This window comes from Phoca vitulina, unplaced genomic scaffold (genome assembly GCF_004348235.1).
Source record: "Phoca vitulina isolate PV1807 unplaced genomic scaffold, GSC_HSeal_1.0 scaffold14, whole genome shotgun sequence".
Taxonomy (NCBI): Eukaryota; Metazoa; Chordata; class Mammalia; order Carnivora; family Phocidae; genus Phoca; species Phoca vitulina.
Window position 1 is genome coordinate 43687226 of NW_022589717.1, and position 22305 is coordinate 43709530.

A 22305-nucleotide genomic window follows, 5' to 3' on the forward strand; every position below is an offset into this window, starting at 1 on the left:
AAATTAACAAGTCAGGAAACGACAGATGTTGGCGGGGATGCAGAGAAAGGGGAACCCTCTTACACTGTTGGTGGGAATGCAAGCTGGTGCAGCCACTCTGGAAAACAGTATGGAGGTTCCTCAAAAAGTTGAAAATAGAGCTACCATATGACCCAGCAATTGCACTACTAGGTATTTACCCCAAAGATACAAATGTAGTAATTCGAAGGGGTACGTGCACCCCGATGTTTATAGCAGCAATGTCTATAATAGCCAAATGTGGAAAGAGCCAAGATGTCCATCGACAGATGAATGGATAACGAAGATGTGGTGTATATATATATACAATGGAGTATTGTGCAGCCATCAAAAGGAATGAAATCTTGCCGTTTGCGACGACGTGGATGGAACTGGAGGGTATTATGCTGAGCGAAATAAGTCAATCAGAGAAAGACATACATCATATGATTTCACTGATATGAGGAATTCTTAATCTCAGGAAACAAACAGGGTTGCTGGAGGGATGGGGGGTGGGAGGGATGGGGTGGGTATGTGGTATGGTGAGCGCTGTGAATTGTGTAAGACTGTTGAATCACAAACCTGTACCTCTGAAACAAATAATACATTATATGTTAAAAAAAAAAAAAGCAGGAAGGGAAGAATGAAGGGGGGGATATCAGAGGGGGAGACAAACCTTAGAGACTATGGACTCTGAGAAACAAACTGAGAGTTCTAGAGGGGAGGGGGGTGGGGGGATGGGTTAGCCTGGTGATGGGTATTAAAGAAGGCACATACTGAATGGAGCACTGGGTGTTATACACAAACAATGAATCATGGAACACTACATCAAAAACTAATGATGTAATGTATGGTGATTAACATAACATAATAAAAAAAAAAAAATCTAAAGTCTGTGCAGATCCTGTCCCTATCTCCCACTTATATATCCTTGATTGATTGTGTACTTTTTTCTCTGTGTTCATCATTGTCTTCAAAACTTACTTTTGGTGCTTTTCAAGATATAAAATAAATGTCTTCCTTCAGAGAGGCACTGGAATGGCTTCTGCCTGGTTCATGGGAGTACTACCAGTTGGGAATCATTTCAAAGTATGTTTGAGTTTAAAGTTACCTGGACCACTCAGATTTTGGTGCTCAAGATACAAAACCACTTAAAGACTGGTTTGTGGTCATGACTTCTTAAAACATTTTTTTGTCCTTTTATTTTTCTATAGTCCCTGAATTTGGGGTTGGGTTTAGTTCTAGTTCTCCCTTATTGTGAAGATGTAAGCTTCTGAAGTCCTACCTTAATGTAGGGTTTCCTACAGGATTCTCCAACTTGGATGGGCACTTGGCCTCATCTTTTACCTCCTTTGCTCCATGAGCTACTATATCGAAGTGTAAGGTGTTAGATACTTTCAGGTGAAAACTACCTTTTTCTCTCCAATATTCACTAATCCCTGGGTTGAGACTTTCTCCTAAGCTTTGGCCTTGCAATTCATCTTCTGACAAATTCTGTATTTTTAGATGTATATTAAACACACACACACACACACGTGATCTTTAAAGATCCATCATCAATGAAGTGATAAAAGGTATTTTTTTAATTTATGAGGAAAAAACCCTTTATTTAGCATTAAAAATTTTTCAACAGGAAGGTTAATTACAATAGTGTTATTCCTAGGAACAGGAAATCTCTGTTGAATTCTTAATGTATTAATGCTAAATATACTTTTTCCTATTGAATTTCTTTTTCACTCTCCAGGTGAAATAAATTAAAAAACCAGTGTGCTAATAGCACAATGTTAGACCTGGAACTAGTCTGACTCTGGCCTTTTATGCAAGCGACTTCATTCATTTTACAATTCAAATGTCTTTGCCTGTTAAATGGAGGTAATTCTAAATTATCCTCATAGCCCTTTCTAGCTCTAATTTATAAATCTATAGATGCTTCCACACTTCACTTTGACCACTTATAATAGACCTTATTAAACAATAATAGCCCTCTTTCCAGTGACACAATCTTTCCATAATAAAAATCCAGAGCCACTCACTACCAATTGACTGGAGATGGCATAAATCGTATTTGTCATCCCTATTCTTATATATATATAAATGACATTTGAAATATGGTTAAACAACTTTTCTACTGCGTTATATCCTTAGTTGCTTTTCTAATAGTTGTGATAGGCTAAGAATTAGAAAATAACTCCCTAAAAGATCATTCTCATTTTTCAGGATTGTAGAGAATTAAAGTGCAAAATTCAAATTCTTCCTTGAAAAAAATAATGGAAATCATCAGATAAAACAAAGTATTCTCAGCTCATTGTAAAAGCATTCTATTAATAATAGTGCAAATAAGTAAAAGACAACTGATAGTGTACTTCAGGTAGAGAATAAAAATTTAATAGTAATATCATAAAATAAACATATAAAAATCAAGTAGTTTTGGATGTTAGAAATAATATACATAATAAAGTTAGCCTAGTACTGATAGTGCTGCAAGATAAGATTTTACTGTTCAAATTATAGATTATGCCAACCAGACCGCTATGTACTCCAGTTTCAAAAATTATGCTTTTATTACTAAAAGCATCTGGACTTTAGATATCTCTAATGAAACCATGTAATACCTGGCACATTGCAATTGAAGCTGTGTGACCATCATTTTAATGACCATAATGGAAATAAAAGAGGCAAACATTTCCCCCCCTTTGGAATGCTAGTTACCCAAACTGTCACAGTGTCAAAATAAAAACAATTCCTTTTTCTGTATTGCCCTGGAAGCATATACATGAAAGTTAAAAACAAAAAGGGCAACTTTATGATATATGCTACGTCAATGTTAAAATTCATAAACTGATTTTTCAACATAATATTCCTGATTCTGGTCCTTCAAAAGAAACAATTAACGAACTTTTTAAATACCAGGAAATACAATTTTGTTATTTTTCCATAATCAAAGTTTTCAATGATTTCTAAGACTGACCTCTACAGCCTGTTCCACTGAGCTAGTTGAAGAGACACACTGGTTGAAAAAAGATGGAAAATATAAACTTTAAGGCTAAAAATTCCATCTTCAAAATGTAAAGATTTAAATAGAGCCCTTCACAAGGTTATTTAATACTAAATTGCTGGATACGAAAACATGTAGACAGAAAAAAAGGTCATGCTTAAATACTTAAATGAAAAACCATAGGCAAATCTTTCATAACTTAAGTAATTCTCTCATCTTAAAGACATTTGCTCAAAGTAAAAGTTACCTTACTGCATTAGTAAATCTTTTTCAGAACCATTAAGTCCAGTTCTGGATCAATGTCTCTTATGCTTTGGTTGGATAATTTAATAAAGCATATATTCTGTAGGAGGTTACTATAGAACTCAATGAACAAAATAAAATAGGTAAAATACTAGAATCTTAATTGAAAAATGGCATGTTTCTCCATCTTTTTCATGCAATCAGCATGCCCATCTTAAATCTGATATTTGTAGAAAATTGCTACATTTCCCCCTGCAGCTTGTTTTTCTGATGAGCCAAATATAAATGTTTTCATACAGTTGAGAATTAAAGAATGTTCTGATGATTATTCATCATTATCTGTGAAAAAGAAAAAAAAATTAGTTCACTTCATTGCAAATCAAACTGTATCTAAAAAACTAATTCTTTTTTACGATAAAGGAAAAGAGCTTTAATGTAGTTTTAAGTGTAGTTTTTATTTAAGATCACTTAATATTATTCAATATCACATACTCGGTGTAAAATATTCAAACAGTACAATGAAGAATAAAGTGGGAAACAAAAATCATCTATAAGCCAAAGACGGCCAATGTCAATAATTCTATGCAAATAACAAATTTTGAAAAAACTTTCAAAATCTTTTTAATTGCATATTTCCTCCTTAATGCATATAATGGATGGAAGAATAGATAAGTGATAAAGCAAGATTCTAAAATATTAGTGGCAGAATCTAGGTGCTGGGTATATGGGTGATAAATGTAAAGTTCTTTCAACTTTTACATATGATGAAAATTTTACAATATGTTGAGAAAGAATGAATCATGGATATGCTCCATGTCAGTGGCTGCATAGTATTTTATTTTACAGATAAGGCATAATTAAATTAACCATTTCTACTTATGTTGGTTGCTTCCAATTTTTCTTTATTCTAAAAAAACACAGTTGAATGAATTAAACAGACTGCTTGATTTAATCCTACACAGCAATCACAATCTTCCACACTCGAGCAAAAATGATCTTTCATTAAAATCCAGTTGGCTGTACCAGCTTGCATTCTCACCAACAGTGTAAGAGGGTTTCCCTTTCTCTACAACCTCTCCAACATTTGTTGTTTCTTGCCTTGTCAATTTTTGCCATTCTAACTGGTGTAAGGTGGTATCTCAATGGGGTTTTGATTTGAATTTCCCTGATGGCTAATGACGATGAACATTTTTTCATGTGTCTGTTAGCCATTTGTAGGGCCTCCATGGAGAAGTGTCTGTTCATGTCTTCTGCCCATTTTTTGACCTGATTATTTGTTTTTTGGGTGTTGAGTTTGAGAAGTTCTTTATAGATCTTGGAAATCAGTGCTTTGTAGTGTCATTTGCAAATATCTTCTCCCATTCTGTGGTTTGCCTCTTTGTTTTGTTGACAGTTTCCTTTGGTTCTGCAGAAGCTTTTTATCTTGATGAAGTCCCAAAAGTTCATTTTTGCTTTTGTTTCACTAGCCTTTGGAGATGTATCTTGAAAGAAGTTCCTGCGGCCAATGTCAAAGAGGTTACTGCCTATGTTCTCCTCTAGGATTTGGATGGATTCTTGTCTCACATTGAGGTCTTTCATCCATTTTGAGTTTATCTTTGTGTATGGTGTTAGAGAATGGTCGAGTTTCATTCTTCTGTATATAGCTGTCCAATTTTCCCAGCACCATTTATTGAAGAGACTGTCTTTTTTCCCATTGCATATTTTTTCCTGCTTTGTCGAAGATTATTTGACCATAGAGTTGAGGGTCCATATCTGGGCTCTCTTCTGTTCCATTGGTCTCACAATGTTTCAAATAGAAAAGTACAGAGAGCAAACTAATGAACACACATGTACCCAGTACTGAGAATTAATAAAAGTTAATTTTGGGTCATATTGATTTGGGTTATTTTTTAAGAAAAACATATTATAGATAGAAAGTACCCTTTTCCAATCTTGTTGTCTTTTCTTCTTGCCCAAGGGCATTATCAATATCCTAAACTGATGTGCATCTTTTTCTTTTCATGTTTTTTTTACTTTTATTGCATATATGCACACCTAAATAATATTGCTTTTAAACATTACATAAACGGTTCTCTGTCCTACTTATTCCATTCATCATATTTGTGGGGCTTATTCATACTGATAGATGAAAGTTTAGTTCATTTGTTTTAGCTGCTATAGAGAACTTCATTACATAAACACAGTACAATACTCTAAAATAAATGTGGAAGGAAGGTCTACAGGTGTGGACTGCCAAGATTGATATTCTACACGAGGACTTGGTGGCCTTCGTCATTCTACCATTGACCACAGTTATAATCCTTTCCCTTGTGGAGGAATTTTTGAGGAATAATGTAAAAAAAATTACACATTTTACTAGTTGTATTTGACTTCTGACTCTGGACAGTACTTAGCTATGGACTAAATGGCATTAATTTTCCTAATAGCTGCAGTTGTAGATGCTTACCAAACCTATATTCTAACAGTATCAGGCAGCCGAAGAAAGGGGGCCATCTTTTGAGGACTCAGATCATTTTTAGTAAAATGAAACAGAAATGTGTTTCAGATAATTTTCTTTTTAACTTATTTCTTAATGACACTGATAGCGCTTTTGGGTGAGCTAGATATAATTTACCTATCCTCTCCCTTCATTAATCTCCCCCTCCCCTAAAAAAGAATATCAAAGTGTTTAAGTACCATATGTAGATCACCTGGTTTAATTATTATCTCCTAATATGGCCTAAAAGAACAATCTATAAGACAACTAGATCTAGGGTCTAAGTATTTCCAGTAAGAATGACTTTGAAATAGTTATTCTAAATCCAATCACTGTCCAACATTTAACAATACAGGTTTTAGGATTAACAATACAAAACAGCAATTTATTCATATAGTTCCAAATACATTTTACAACCAGTTTAGTGATTTATATATTAGTATATATAATTTTTGCATATTAGTAAGTTGCAATGTTTTAGGGGCTTCAGTGAGATATTTTTAAAAAGGTTTCCAAGGGAAGCATTTGACTAACTGCTTTATACTTTTTCTAGGCTAAAGGAAATACTGATAGGCTTTATGATACAGAACTTCAGGGTCCTCATTCCCTTTTGCGTGATATGAAATTTGTATGAAGTTCTGATATTGTTTCTTTTTTTAGATTGAAGACTAACAGATACACAATATTGTATTAGTATCAAGTGTACAATATATTGATTTGATATGTATATACACTACAAAATGGTCACAAGGTCTAGTTATCATCTGTCACTGTACAAAGCTGTTACAATATTATTAACTATATTCCCTATGCTGTACATTATATCCCTTGTCTTCTTTTATAACTGAAGACTGTACCTCTAAATCCCTTCACTTATTCCATCCATTCCCCCCATCTTCCCTCCACTTTGGCAACCACCAGTTTGTTCTCTGTATCTATGAGTCTGTTTCTGTTACTGTCCTGTTTCTTTTGTTTTTTGGGTTCCACATGTAAGTAAAGTCATATATTTCTGACTTATTTCCTGTAGCATAGTACTCTATAGGTCTATCCATGTTGTTGCAAATGGCAAGAATTCACTCTTTCTGTTGGCTGAGTAGTATTCCATTGTGTATATTTGCCACATCTTTATCCATTTACCTATCCATGGACATTTGGGTTGCTTCCATATTTTGGCTACTGTTACTGCAATGAACATATGAGTGCATATGTCTTTTTGAATTAGTATTTTTTTTTTTTAAGTAATCTCTACACCCAACATGGAGCTTGAACCCATAACCCAGAGATCAAGAGTCGTATGCTCTACCAATTGAGCCAGCCAGGTGCCCCACTGATTTAGTATTTTCATTTTCTTTGGATAATTACTTAGAAATGGAATTGATGGATTGTATGGCAGTTAATTTTTTAATATTTTGAGGAACCTCCATACCGTTTTCCATAATGGCTGCACCAATTTACATTCCCACCAAGAGTTCCCTTTTCTCTACCTCCTTGTCAACACTTGCTATTTCCTGTCTCTTTCATAATAGCCATTCTGACAGGTTTAAGGTGGTATCTCTTTGTGGTTTTGACTTGTATTTCCCTGATGGTGAGTGATGTGGAACATCTTTACATGTGCCTGTTGGCTATCTTTATGTCTTCTTTGGAAAAGTTGCTGTTCAGGTCCTCAGCCTTTTTTTAATTGATTTTTTTTTTCAATATTGAGTTTTATGAGTTCTTTATATATTTCAAATGTTAATCCCTTATTGAACATGTCTTTTTTTAATATCGTCTCCCATTCAGGAGGTTGCCCTTTCATTTTGTTGATGGGTTCCTTTGCTGTGCAAAAGCTTTTTAGTTTGATGTGGTACCCCTTGTATATTTTTGCTTTTGTTGTCCTTGTCAGAGGAGACAGATCCAAAAAAGTACTGCTAAGACCAGTGTCAAAGAGCTTACTGCCTATGTTTTATTCTCAGAGTTTTATGGCTTCAAGTATTATTTTAAGTCTTTAATCCATTTTAAGTATATTTTATTTTATTTTTTTATTTTTTTATTTTTTTTAAGATTTTATTTATTTGACAGAGAGAGACACAGCGAGAGAGGGAACACAAGCAGGGGGAGTGGGAGAGGGAGAAGCAGGCTTCCTGCGGAGCAGGGAGCCCGATGCGGGGCTCGATCCCAGGACCCTGGGATCATGACCTGAGCCGAAGGCAGACGCTTAACGACTGAGCCACCCAGGCACCCCATTTTAAGTATATTTTAATATATGGTGAAAGAAAGTGGTCCAGTCTCATTCTTTTACATGTAGCTCTGCAGTTTTCCCAACATCACTTAGTGAAGAGACTGTCTTTTCCCCGTAATTTCTTGCCTCCTTTGTTGTAGGTTAATTGAACATATAAGCATGTAAGCATGGGTTTATTTCTGCACTCTCTATTCTGTTCCATTGATAATATGTGTCTGTTTTTGTGCTAGTTTTGATTACTACAGCTCTGCAGGATAGTTTAAAATCAGGGAGTGTGATACCTCTTCGTTCTTCTTTCCCAAGACTGCTTTGGCTATTCAAGGTCTTTTGTGATTGCATATAAATTTTAGGATTATTTTGATAGGGACTGCACTGAATCTGTAGACTGCTTTGGGTAATATGGATATTTTAACATTTTTTTTTTAAGATTTTACTTATTTATTTGACAGAGAGAGACACAGCGAGAGGGAACACAAGCAGGGAGAGTGAGAGAGGGAGAAGCAGGCTTCCTGCGGAGCAGGGAGCCCGATGTGGGGCTCGATCTCAGGACCCTGGGACCCTGACCTGAGCCGAAGGCAGATGCTTAACCGACTGAGCCACCCAGGTGCCCCTGGATATTTTAACATATTATTTCTTCCAACTGATTTTGAACAGTATATCTTTCCATTTATTTGTGTCATCTTCAATTTTTTTTCATCAATGTCTTATTTATTTCAGAGTATAGGTCTTTCACCTCCTTGGTTAAATTTATTCCTAGGTATTTTACTCTTTTTGATACAATTATAAGTAGGATTGTTTTCTTAATTTCTCTTTCTGCTAGTTTGTTATTAGTGCATAGAAACACAACATCTTCAATTTCTTTCATAAGTGTTTTATAGTTTTTCAGAGTACAGATCTTTCACCTCTTTGGTTAAGTTTATTCCTAGGTATCATACGTTTTTTGGTGCAATTTTAAATGGGACTGATTCCTTGATTTCTCTTTCTGCTGCTTTATTATTGGTGTATAGAAATGCAACAAATTTCTGTATGTTGATTTTGTATCCTGAAATTTTACTGAATTCGTGTATCGGTTCTAGCAATTTTTTGGTGGAATCTTTTGGGTTTTGTACATAGAGTATCATGTCATCTGCAAATAGTGAAAGTTTGACTTCCTTGCCAGTTTGGATGCCTTTTATTTCTTTTTGTTGTCTGAATGCTGAGGCTAGGACTTCCAGTAATATTACTCAGCCATAAAAAAAAAAAAGAAAAAAAAAAGAAAGAAAGAAATCTTGGCATTTGCAACAACGTGGATGGAGCTAGAGTGTATTATGCTAAGTGAAATAAGTCAGTCAGAGAAAGACAAATACCATATGATTTTACTCACTGGAGGAATTTAAGAAATGAAACAGATGAACATAGGGGGAGAAAAAGGCAAACCATAAAACATACTCTTAACTACAAAGAACAAACTGAGGGTTGCTGGTGGGGAGGTGGGTGGCTGGATAGATTAAATGGATGATGAGTATTAAGGAACGCACTTGTGATGAGCACTCAGCGTTATATGTAAGTGATGAATCACTAAATTCTACTCCCGAAACCATTATCACACTATATGTTCTAACTAGAATTTAAATAAAAACTTGAAACTAAAAGAGACAGAGAAACACAACAGATTTCTGTACATTGATTTTGTATTTTGCAACTTTCCTGAATTCATTTATTATTTCTAATAGTTTTTGGGTGGAGGCTTTAAAGTTCTCCCCACATAGTATCCTTTCATCTGGGAAAAGTAACAGTTTTACTTCTTTCTTTCCAATTTGGATGCCTTTTATTTCCTTTTCTTGTCCAACTGCTGTTCCTAGGATTTCCAATACTATATTGAATAAAAACACTGAAAGTGGGTGTTTTGTTCCTCATCCTAGAGGAAAAGCTTTTAACTTTTTCACCACTAAGTATGATGCTTACTGTGGGTTTATCATATATGGCCTTTATTATATTGGGGTACCTTCCCTCTATAACCATTTTGTTGAGAGTTTATATTATAAATGGATACTGAATTTTATCAAGTGCTTTTACTGCATCTACTGAGATGATCATGCCTTTTACACTGTGTTTTGTTAATGTGGTGTATCACATTGATTGATTGGTGAATATTGTATCATCCTTCCATCCCCAGAATAAATCCCACTTGATCATGGCATATGATCCTTTTAATGTATTGTTGAATTAATTTGCTAATATTTTGTTAAGGATTTGCATCTACGTTCACCAGGGATATTTGCCTATAATTTTTTCTTTCTTTCTTTTTTTTTGTAGTGTCTTTTTCTGATTAAAGTCTCAGGGTAATGCTGCCCTCATAGAAAGAGCTTGGAAGCGTTCTTTCCTCTTCAATAATCTGGAATAGCTTAAGAATAATAGATACTAACTTTTAAAAAATGTTTGGTAGAATTACCTGTGAATCTGTCTGGTCCTGGACTTTATTTGTTGGGAGGTTTTGTTTGTTTTGTTTTTACTGCTTCAATTTTATTACTGGTAATCAGTCTGTTGAAATTTTCGATTTCTTCCCAATTCAGTTTTAGAAGACTATTTGTTCTAGGAACCTATCCATTTCTTCTAGGTTTTCTATTTGTTGGTGTATAGCTGTTTGTAGTAGTCTTTTATGATCCTTTGTATGTCTGTGGTATTGGTTATAATATTTCTCTTTCATTTCTGATTTTATTTGGGCCCTCTTTTTTTCTTAGAGTTTTGCTAAAGATTTATCAATTTTATCTTTCAAGTAGCCAACTTTTAGTTTCATTAATCTTTTCCACTCTTTGTTTAGTCTCTATTTTATTTCCTCTGTGATCTTTATTATTTCTTTCCTCTACTAACTATGGGCTTTGTTTGTTCTTTTTCTAATTCCTTGAGGTGTAACGTTAGATTGTTTATTTAAGCTTTTTCTTGTTTCTTGAAATGGACATGTATTGCTATAACCTTCCTTCTTATAATTGCTTTTGCTGCGTCCCATAGATTTTGGAGCATTGTGTTTTCATTTTCATTTGTCTCAAGGTTTTTTCTGATTTCCTCTATCATTTGATCCATTGGTTGTTTAGTAGCATGTTGGAGTCTCACATGTTTGTTTTTTTCCAGTTTCCTTCTTGTAGTTGGTTTCTAGTTTCATACCACTGTGGTCAGAAAAGATGTTTGATATGATTTCAATCTTTTTAACTTTACTGAGACTTTTTTGTGGTCTAACATATGATCTATTCTGGAGAATGTTCACATGCACTTGAGAAGAATATTCTGTTTTTGGATGGAATGTTCTGTACATATCTATGAAGTCCATCTGGTCTAGTATGTTGTTCAACAGTCAATATTTCCTTATTAATTTTCTGTCTGGATGATCTACCCATTGATGTAAGTGGGGTGTTAAAGTCGCTACTATTATTGTATTGCTGCCAATTTCTCCCTTTGCATGTTAATATTTGCATTCTGTATTTAGGTGCTCTTATGCTAGGTGCATAAATATTTATAAGTGTTATACCTTCTCGTTGGATGGATCCCTTTATCCCTTCTTTGTCTCTTCTTATAGTCTTTGTTTTAAGGTCTATTTAATTTGATAAGTACTGCTTTTCTTGTCATTTCTATTTGCATGTAGTATCTTTTTCTATCCCTTCACTTTCAGTCTGTGTGTGTCTTAAGATCTGATGTGAGTCTCTGGTAGATAGCATACAGATAGGACTTTTTTTTTTAAATATACATTTAGCCACCCTATGTCTTTTGAGTGAAGGATTTAGTCTACTTACTTACAGGTATATATTGTCATTTTGTTGCTTTCTTGTTGTTTCTGTAGTTCTTCTCTATTCATTTCTTCTTTTTTTGCTCCCTTATGATTTACTAATTTTCTTTAGAGTTAAATTTGATCTCCTTTCTCTTTATTTTTTGTGTATGTATTACAGGTTTTTGGTTTGTGGTTACTGTGAGGTTCATATATAACAACTTATGTATATGCCAGTCTATTTTAAATTGGTGGGTATTTAATTTTGAATACATTATAAAAGCACTACATTTCCCCCCCCACCCCACATCATGTTTAAGTTTTTGATGTCATACTTTATTTTACATTTTTTTGTTTAGTGTATCCCATCAGTAGTTATTGTACATTTAGTTGATTTTATTACTTCTATCTTTAACCCTCATACTAGCTCTGTAAGTCACTGACTCACTATCTGTCCTATATGTTTGCCTCTACCGGTGTGATTTTTTTTAATATCATTTCTTATTCCTAGTTATGGCCTGCCTTTTCTTTTCTTTGTAAAGCTGACTTAGTAGTGATGAATTCTTGTAACTTTTGCTTGTCTGGGAAACTGTATCTCCCCTTCAATTCTGAATATTAACCTTGTCTGGTAGAATATTCTTGGTTGTTAGTTTTTTTCCTTTCAGCACTTTGAATATATCATGCAACTCTCTTCTGGCCTGAATAATTTCTGATAGTCCATGAGGGTTCAGCTGATAGTCTATAAAGGTTCCCTTATTTTCTTATTTTCTCTTGCCGCTTTAAAGATTTTCTCTTTATCTTTCATTTTTGACATTTTAATTATTATGTGTCTTAGTGTGGCTCTCTTTGGGATCATCTTGTTTGCGACCCTCTGTGCTTCCCGGACCTAGATGTGTTTCCTTTCCCCAGGCTAAGGACGTTTTCAGCTAGTCTTTCGTTCTTTCTTTTTTTAAAAATATTTTATTTATTTGTCAGAGAGAGAGTGTGAGTGCACAAGCAGGGGGGAGTGGCAGGCAGAGGGAGAAGCAGGCTCCCTGCTGAGCAAGAAGCCCAATGCAGAACTTGAACCCAGGACCCTGAGATCATGACCTGAGCTGAAGGCAAATGTTAACCAACTGAGCCACCCAGGCATCCCAGCTATTATTTCTTCAAATAAATTTTCTGACCCTTTCTCTCTTCTCCTTCTGAGTCCCCTACAATGTAAATGTTAGTATGCTTGATGTTGTTCCATAGGTCCCTTAAACTATCCTAATTTTTTTTCTTTCTGCTGTTCAGTTTGAGTGATTTCTAATATCCTGTCTTACAGTTCACTGATCTGTTCTGAGTATCATCTAATCTGTTATCTATTCTCTCTAGTGTGTTTTTCATTTTGTTAATGTATTCTTCCTCTCTGATTGCTACTTTTTTATTTTCTCTTTTTTGAAATTCTCATGGTGTTCATCCACTCTTCCCCTGAGTTCAGTCAGCATTTTTATGACTATTACACTGTACTCTTTATCAGGTAAACTGCTTATCTTCATTTTCTTCAGTTCTTTTTCTGAGGTTTTGTCTTTCTCTTTTGTTGGGACATATTCCTCCATCTCCTATTTTGCCTAACTCTTGCATCTTTTCTGTGTATTAGGTGGTTCAGGTACATTTCTTGGTCTGAAGGAAGGCTTCATGTAGGACATGTCCTATATAGCCCAGAAGCACAACACAATCCCCCCTACCCCTTGCCACCAGAGCCAGGTGCTCCAAAGAGCACCTGTGTGGGCTGCATGTATCCTCCTGTTGTGGTGGAACCTTGACTGCTGTGGATACACTGGTGGGAGGGGGTTGTCTCTAGCCCAGATAGCAATGAGGCCCAGCCAAGGTGAAGGGTTGTACAGAGCTCTGACTGGTGCATGTCCCCTGGCATTAGCTGTCTACAGGTAGAATTCCATAATGGCTCCTGTCAGTGCCAGGATCAGCGTGACAGAACAAGGTAGTAAACATGACTGCTGCCAGTGTCTCTGTCCCTGGGAAGAATCCAGCAGTTGCAGCAGTTGCTCTAAGATGAGTAAGTGTTCTCCTTCACGTATGGTTTATGTGCTTTTTAATCTGGTGTTCTGTGCTGGTTTCTGGGTTGAATGAGTTTGGATTCAAGACCTTTAAGTGTGGGTATTCCTTTCTCTATAGATCTATGTCAATTTCCAAAGCCAGGTGTTTTGGGGACTTGTCTCTCCTCTGTAGGATCTCAGGGCTGGGGTGCCTGATATGGAGCTCAAATCAATCATTCCTCACAAAAAAGTTCTATACCTTTGATATCCCTCCTGACCATGGAGTGCTGCACCAGGGGTGTGGGTTTTTTCTGTAGTGAGATCATATCTCTGCCTCTTCTACCCATCTCAGTGCTGTCCCTTGTTGTGGAGGCTTCATTCATCCACTTTCTAGGACCCCTTCAGGAGGAATTATTCTATATGTAGTTGTGGATTTGTTGTGCCTGTGGAAGGAGGTAAGCTTAGGATCTTCCTAAGCTGCCATGTTGAACCCTCTCCCAGTATTTCTTGAGGAGTGTATAAGCCTAGCCTGATTTTTGGTACTTTGTAGGAGAGATAGACTTCTATGTAGGCATGGAGCCTTTTGAAGCCACTCAACTACCCAAAAAACATGTCAATTCTACCTTGTGGCTCAGTAAACTGCTACAGTTCTCAGCTTAAGGAGCAATACCAAATAAAGGTTTTCCAAATATTTGTCAAGCAAAGTTGAACCCTAAGCACACTGTTGATTACTTACAAAAAGCAGTATTGAAACAATACTTATGGAGAATTGCCCGAAGGTTAAACAGTATGAATACAAATAAAACTAGTTTGGTATTCTTCACAGATTAACTTAAGTGGAGTCATTCTCTGGTTTTCATGTCATTAAACTACACAATATCATATTATGAGAAAGAGGCCCCTGAAATCCAAATATTGTAAAAATTACTGAAGATAATTTTTAGTCCATTATATAGCGCTGTTTTATAAAACAGGGTCCAAGATCTCAATATAATCAGAAATATTCAAGTTCCAGATAATGTTTAAATTTTTTATTTATTTTATTTTATTTTTTTATTTTTTGACAGAGAGAGAGGGAACACAAGCAGGGGGGGTGGGAGAGGGAGAAGCAGGCTCCCCGCCGAGCAGGGAGCCCGATGCGGGGCTTGATCCCAGGACCCCAGGATCATGACCCAAGCCGAAGGCAGATGCTTAATGACTGAGCCACCCAGGCGCCCCAGTAATGTTTAAATTTTATATATTAATTTTGAAAACAAAAATAGTATTTCAATATTCAGAGGAAAAACATCTGTTTTACAGTAGTGATTCTCAACTGACAGATTTTTTTTTTTTTTTTAAAGATTTTATTTATTTATTTGAGAGAGAGAATGAGAGACAGAGAGCATGAGAGGGGGGAGGGTCAGAGGGAGAAGCAGACTCCCTGCTGAGCAGGGAGCCCGATGCGGGACTCGATCCTGGGACTCCAGGATCATGACCTGAGCCGAAGGCAGTCGCTTAACCAACTGAGCCACCCAGGCGCCCCCTGACAGATATTTTGAAAGACTAAGACTTGAGTTTTTCACTAAGGCCTATGGACTTAGATTCTTGAAGTCTAAAAAAAATTTCCCCTTTAAAGAAATCCACATGTAATTAAAATTTGAGGAACACTGTATGATTGTGCCCTCTTTTTAAGAATCATGGGCAAATTGTTCCTTTGTTTTAATACCAAAAACAGCTGTCTTCTGAGTGAGATGTTTTGTCTTGAGAACAGTGACCCATGTAATTAATTAGGTTTCCTGCTCTGCTAGAAAGATAAGCACCAAATTCATGACCTATTCTCACAAAATGTAGAGACCCTTTGAACATTAACTTTGTATTCTCACCTCATTCTTGGCTTAATAATCATTGCTTAGGCTCATTTGCCTGATATGTGACTTTCCCAAGCATTTTTTAAACTTATTTTTACCTTGTACTGTATATATTTTTAAGTGCAATGTTAAATTTTTTGACAAGATAGAATATAAATAAAACTTCTGACAATTCATATTACTAAAGTTAAGCAACATTTTAAACATTTCAAATCCTCAAATCCCTTTAGAATACAAATCATATCTTTAATTTTGACAGATATTCTAGAAAAGAATTCTTGTTCAAATTATTCAGAATCAGTTTACAAATTTACTTTAAAAATTAAGCTCATTACTTCATGGTGAGATACCTAAAAACTAAAAGACCACAAATTTATCTTGATTCCCACTTCATTCACTAAGCTTGGCTTCAAGAAACTAAAACTTTGTCCAAAAATACCTAAATGTGCCCAGAATAAAGACTCATACAAAGAAAGACCATTAAAATAACCTGGTATATAAGCTGTCAGTGAACTTCCAAAAGTTCCAAGATATTTTGTGTAATGGAGAATCTAAATTAGATAAATTTATATCTCTACTTTAAAGAAACTATTATTTATTTGGATATGTAAGTTCTGACATTTTCCCCCCAGAGTGATGTTATGGTTCCTTAGTATTTCTTTAAAGGAAAACATCTCCCTTCAGGATCAACAGTAGATTTAGTGGATGTAGAAGAACATATCAATAATCTGAAAGATAGGGAAATGGAAAGCACCCAAATGAACATCAAAAAGAGAAAAAAAAAATTTTTAAATGAGGATAGGTTTAGGCACCTCTTAGACAACATCAAACAAAGAAACATTCATATTATAGGGGTCCCAGAAGAAGAAGAAGAAGAGAGAGAAAGGGGGTAGAAAACTTGAGGAAATGATAGCTAAAAACTTCCCTAACCCGGGAAAGGAAATAGACATTCAGGTCCAAGAAGCACAGGGAGTTCCAAGGAGTCCACACCAGGACACATAATAATTAAAATGTCAGAGGTTAAGGATGAAAAAAGACAGACTTTTAATGGCAGCAAGGGAGAAACAATAAACCTACAAGGGAAAACCAATAAAGCTCTCAGCTGATTTCAGCAGAAATTTTGCAAGCCAGAAGAGAGTAGCATAATATATTCAAAGTGCTGAAAGGAAAAAACCTACAACAAAGAATACTCTACCTGGCAAATTATCCTTCATATTTGAGGGAAAGTTAGAGTTTCCTAGACAAAAAAAGATAAAGGAATTTATTACTACTAAACCAGCCTTATAAGAAATGTTAAAGGGAATTCTTTAAGTTGAAAAGAAATAGCTATAATTAGACATAAGAAAATGATGAAAAGGACATACAATATGACAGCATGTACATTAAAGGTGGAGGGAGAAAAAAAGTTTTTTAAGAATGTGTTTGAACTTAAATTACCATCAAATTAATATAGACTGCTGTATACTTAGGATGTTATATATGATCCTCATGGTAACCACAAACCCAAAACCTGTAATAGATATACAAAAAATAAAGATAAAAAAAAAAGCCAAACATAATACTACAGAAATTCATCAATCACAAAGAAAGAGAGCAAGAGAAGAAGGGAACAGACAACTACAAAAATAACCAGAAAACAACAGAATGGCAATAAGTACATACATATCAATTACTTACTTTAAATGTAAATGGCTTAAATGGTCCAATCAAAAGACATAGGGTGGTGGGATGCATAAAAAAACAAAAACAAAAACAAAAAACGCAACCCATCTATATGCTGCCTACATAAGATTCACCTCAGATCTAAAGACACATATAGCCTGAAAGTGAAGGGATGGAAAAACATTTACCAAGCAAGTGGAAGAAAAAAAAAGGCATGGTAGCAATACTTTATATTAGACAAAACAGACTTTAAAACAAAGACTGCAGGGGGTCCTAGGTGGCTTAGTTGGTTAAGCGTCTGCCTTAGGCTCAGGTCATGATCTCAGGGTCCTGGGATTGAGCACTGTGTCAGGCTCTCTGCTCAGCGGGGAGCCTGCTTCTCCCTCTCCTCCCCACTTGTGCACTCTCTTGCTATCTCTGTCTCTCTCTCTCTCAAATAAATAAATAAAACCTTTAAAAATAATAAAAAATAAAACAAAGACTGCATCAAGAGACAAGAAGAACATTACATAATGATAAAGGGATCAATCTAACAAGAGGATAAAACAATAGTAAACATCTATGCACCCAACACTGGAGCACCTTAAATACATAAAGCAAATATTAATGGACACAGAGAAATTGATGGTAATATAATAATAGTAGGGGATGTAAACATTCCACTTACATCAATGGCTAGATCATCCAGGCAGGAAAGAAAAAGGAAAGAGTATCTCTGAATGACACATTAAACCAGATGGACATAATAGATAAACAGAACACTCCAACCCAAAACAACAGAATACACATTCTTTTCAAGTGCACATGGAACATTCTCCAGAACAGATCATGTTTGGCCACAAAACAACCTTTAGTAAACTTAAGAAAACTGAAATCATACCAATGTGTTTTTTCTGACCACAACAGTGTGAAACTAGAAATAAATCACAAGATAAAAACTGGAAAAAAACAAACACACGGAGACTAAACAACATGATACTAAACAACCAATGGGTTAAGAAAGAAAGAAGAAACCAAAAAATACATGGAAACAAATGAAAATGAAAACACAATGGTCCAAAATCTCTGGGATGCAGCAAAAGCAGTTCTAAGAGGGAAATAAAGTGACAAGAGCCTATGTCAAGAAACAAGAAAAAGCTTAAATAAACAATCTAACCATACACCTAAAGGAACCAGAAAAAGGACAGAGCCCAAGCTGAGTAAAAGGAAGGAACATAATAAATTTAGAGCAGAAATAAATGAGACAGAGACTAAAAAGATAATAGGAAAAAAAATCAATGAAAGCAAGAGCTGGTTCTTTAAAAAGATAAACAAAATTGGGAGCCTGGGTGTCTCAGTCGTTAAGCGTCTGTCTTCGGCTCAGGTCATGATCCCAGGGTCCTGGGATCAAGCCCCGCATCGGGCTCCCTGCTCTGCGGGAAGCCTGCTTCTCCCTCTCCCACTCCCCTTGCTTGTGCTCCCTCTCTCGCTGTGTCTCTCTCTGTCAAATAAATAAATAAAATAAAATAAAATAATTTAAAACAGAAGATAAACAAAATTGATAAACCCTTAGCCAGACTCCTCAAGGAAAGAGAGAAAAATGAGAGAAGTAACAACTGACAACACAGAAATACAAAGGATTATAAGAGAATGTTATGAAAAATTATATGCTAACAAATTGGACAACTAGAAGAAATGGATATATTCCTAGAAACATACAATCTTCCAAAACTGAGTAAGGAAGAAATAGATAATCTGAACAGATTACTGGTAAATAAACTGAATTGATAATCAAAAAATAAAAGTCCAGAACCAGATGGAGTCACAGGTGAATTCTACCAAATATTTAAAGAATTAATACCTATTCTCCTCAAACTATTCCAAAATCAGAGGAAGGAAAGGTTCCAAATACATCCTGCGAGGCTAGCCTTACCCTCACTCCAAAACTAGACAAAGATACCACAAAAAGAAAAAACTACAGGCCAATATCCCTGATGAACATGCAAAAATTCTCAGCCAGCTGCATTCAACAATACATTCAAAGGATCATTCACCATGATCAAGTGGGATTTATTCCAAGGACGCAAAGACAGTTCAATATTCACAAATCAATCAATGTGACATACTACATTAACAAAACAAAGGATAAAAATCACATGATCATCAATAGATGCAGAAAAACCATTTTATAAAATTCAACATCCCTTCATAAAAACTCTCCACCAAATAGGTTTAGAGGGAACATACCTCAACATAATAAAGACCATATATGAAACCCCCAGAACTAACATCATATTCAATGGTGAAAAACTGAGAGCTTTTCCTTTAATATTAGGAACAAGACAATTTATGTCCACTCTTGCCACTATTATTCAACATAACACGAAGTTCTAGCCACAACACTCAGATGATAAAAAAATGTAAGAGGCATCCAAATTGGTCAATGAAGTTAAACACGTCACTATTTGCAGATGACATGATAGTATACAAAGAAAATCCTGAAGGCTCCACCAAAAAATTACTAGACAAAATAAATAATTCAGTAAAGTCTCAGGATACAAAATTAATACCCAGAAATCGGTAGCATTTCTATACACTAATAATGATGTAGAAGAAAGAGAATTTAAGAAAACAACCCCATTTACAATTGCACCAAAAAGAATAAAATACCTAGGAATAAACCAAAGAGGTGAAAGACCTGTACTCTGAAAACTATAAAACACTGATGAAAGAAACTGAAGATGACAAACAAATGGAAAGATACTCCATGTTCATGGATTAGAATTAATATTGCTAAAATGTATTACCCAAAGCAATCTACAGATTCAGTGCAATCCTTATCAAAATACCAACAGTATTTTTCATAAAACTAGAATACTCAAATTTGTATGCAACCACAAAAGAACCCAAATAGCCAAAGCAATCTTAAGAAAGAAAAACAAAGCTGAAGGTATCATAATTCCAGATTTCAAGATATACTACAAAGCTGTAGTAATCAAAACCGTATGGTACTAGTACAAAAATAGACATATAAATCAATGGAAGAAAACAGAGAGCCCAGAAATAAACCTTTAATTATATGGTCAATTCATCTATGACAATGGAGACAAGAATATACAATGGGGAAAAGACAGTCTCTTCAATAAATGCTAGTGGGAAAATTGGACAGCTACATGTAAAAGAATGAAACCGGACCATGTCCTAACACTATACACAAAAATAAATTAAAGACCCTAATGCGAGACTGGAAACCATAAAAATCCTCAAAGAAAACACAGTAATTTCTCTGACATCAGCCATAGTAACATTTTTCTAGATATGTCCTTTCAGACAAGGGAAACAAAAGCAAAAACAAACCACTGGGACTCCATCAAAATAAAGAGCTTTTGCACAGTAAAGGACACCATCAACAAAACAAAAAGGCAACCTACTGAATGGGAGAGGATATTTGCAAATGATATATCTGGTAAGGGGTTAATACCCAAAATATATAAACAAGTTATACAACCCCACACCAAAAAAACCAAACAATCTGATTAAAAAATGGGCAGAGAACATAAATAGACATTTTTCCAAAGAAGACATATAGATAGCTAACAGGCACATGAAAAGATGCTCAATATCATTAATCATCAGAGAAATGCAAATCCACAATGGGATATTACCCCACATATGTCAGAATGGCTAATATCAAAAAGATAAGAAATAACAAGTGTTGGTGAGGATATGGAGAAAAAGGAAGCCTCGCACACTGTTGGTAGAAAGTAAACTGGTATAGCCATTGTGGAAAACAGTAATGGAAGCTCCTCAAAAGGTTACAAATAGAAATACCATTTATTCCAACAATTCCACTACTGGGTATTTACCCAAAGAAAATGAAAACACGAATTCGAAAAGATATATGCACTCCTATGTTTATTGCAGCATTATTAACAATAGCCAAGATATGGAAGCAACCTAAGTGTTCATCAACATATGAATGGATATGATGTTGTATATGTGTGCATGCACACACACATACACACATGCACTGGAATATCATACAGACATAAAAAAGGATGAGAGTGTGTCCTTTGTGACAACATAAATGGATCCAGAGGTATTTTGCTAAGTAAAATAAGTCAGACTGAGAAAGAGGAATACCATATGATTTCACTCATATGTAGAATCTAAGATAAAATAAAATAAAAAGAATAAGGAAACAAAAAGCAGAATCAGACTTACAAATACATAGAAAAAACTGATGGTTGCCAGAGAGGGGGTTGAGAGAACTGGCAAAATGGGTGCAGAAGAGTGGGGGATACAGGCTTCCAGTTATGGAATGAACAAATCATGGGAAGAAAAGGCATAGTATAAGGAATATAATTAATGATACTGTAATAGCATTGTTTGGTGACAGGCGGTAGCTATACTTGTGGTGAGCACAGCATAAAGTAAAACTTGTCAAGTCACTATGTTGTACAACTGAAACTAATATAACATTGTGCGTCAACTTTAGTCAAATAAAAAAGTTAAAAAGAAAAGAAAGGAGCTCCTTTAAGTTTCTTTTTTAAAGATTTTATTTATTTATTTGTCAGAGAGAGAGAGAGCACAAGCTGGGGGAGTGGCAGGCAGAGGCAGAGGGAGAAGCAGGCTCCCCAGTGAGCAGGGAGCTCAATGTGGGACTCGATCCCAGGAGCCTGGGATCATGACCTGAGCTGAAGGCAGATGCTTAACCGACTGAGCCACCCAGGCGCCCCTAAGTTTCTTTTGATAGGTTTCATAGCACTACCATACATAATGAAACATTATTCTGTTTTTGCCTATTTGTGATCATCTTAATTATTAAGCAGGCTAAAGAAAACCATAATTAAGAACATATGCAGCATTAATTACTGGCATATATTCAATCCATTACTTGTTGCTAATGACCCTAACATTTTCTTGACAGTTATTTTGTTAAGGTAAGAATAGTAATGAAGATGCAGTGGAGTACTCACTGTACCTGAAGATTTTCTAGTTTTAACTTAACAATAACTATTAGAGTTTTTAGAAGATTTTTACTTACATTTAACCAATTCAAAAACTTTTTTTTTTTTTTGGCTGAGCTTTATGGTCAATATAAATAAGTCTATAACTTAACTAAATGAAGTTG

At 35.2% G+C, this 22305-nt stretch overlaps 1 protein-coding gene across 8 annotated transcripts in view; it reads right to left on the reverse strand.

Annotated features, from left to right (window-relative positions):
- Positions 1–1576: 1576 nt before the first annotated feature.
- The window catches only part of NEK1 (NIMA related kinase 1), a 226358-nt gene continuing 205629 nt past the window's right edge, over positions 1577–22305 (reverse strand). For 7 of the 8 annotated variants that reach the window (XM_032413176.1, XM_032413181.1, XM_032413179.1 and 4 more), the window contains 2 exons: positions 16726–16767; positions 1577–3574 (listed from right to left, as the gene is read on the reverse strand). In XM_032413176.1, the coding sequence (XP_032269067.1) occupies positions 3561–3574; positions 16726–16767 (56 nt within the window). In that variant the 3' untranslated portion in view covers positions 1577–3560. The remainder of the gene's footprint in view (positions 3575–16725; positions 16768–22305) is intronic. The other variant, XM_032413175.1, reaches the window with a different exon arrangement.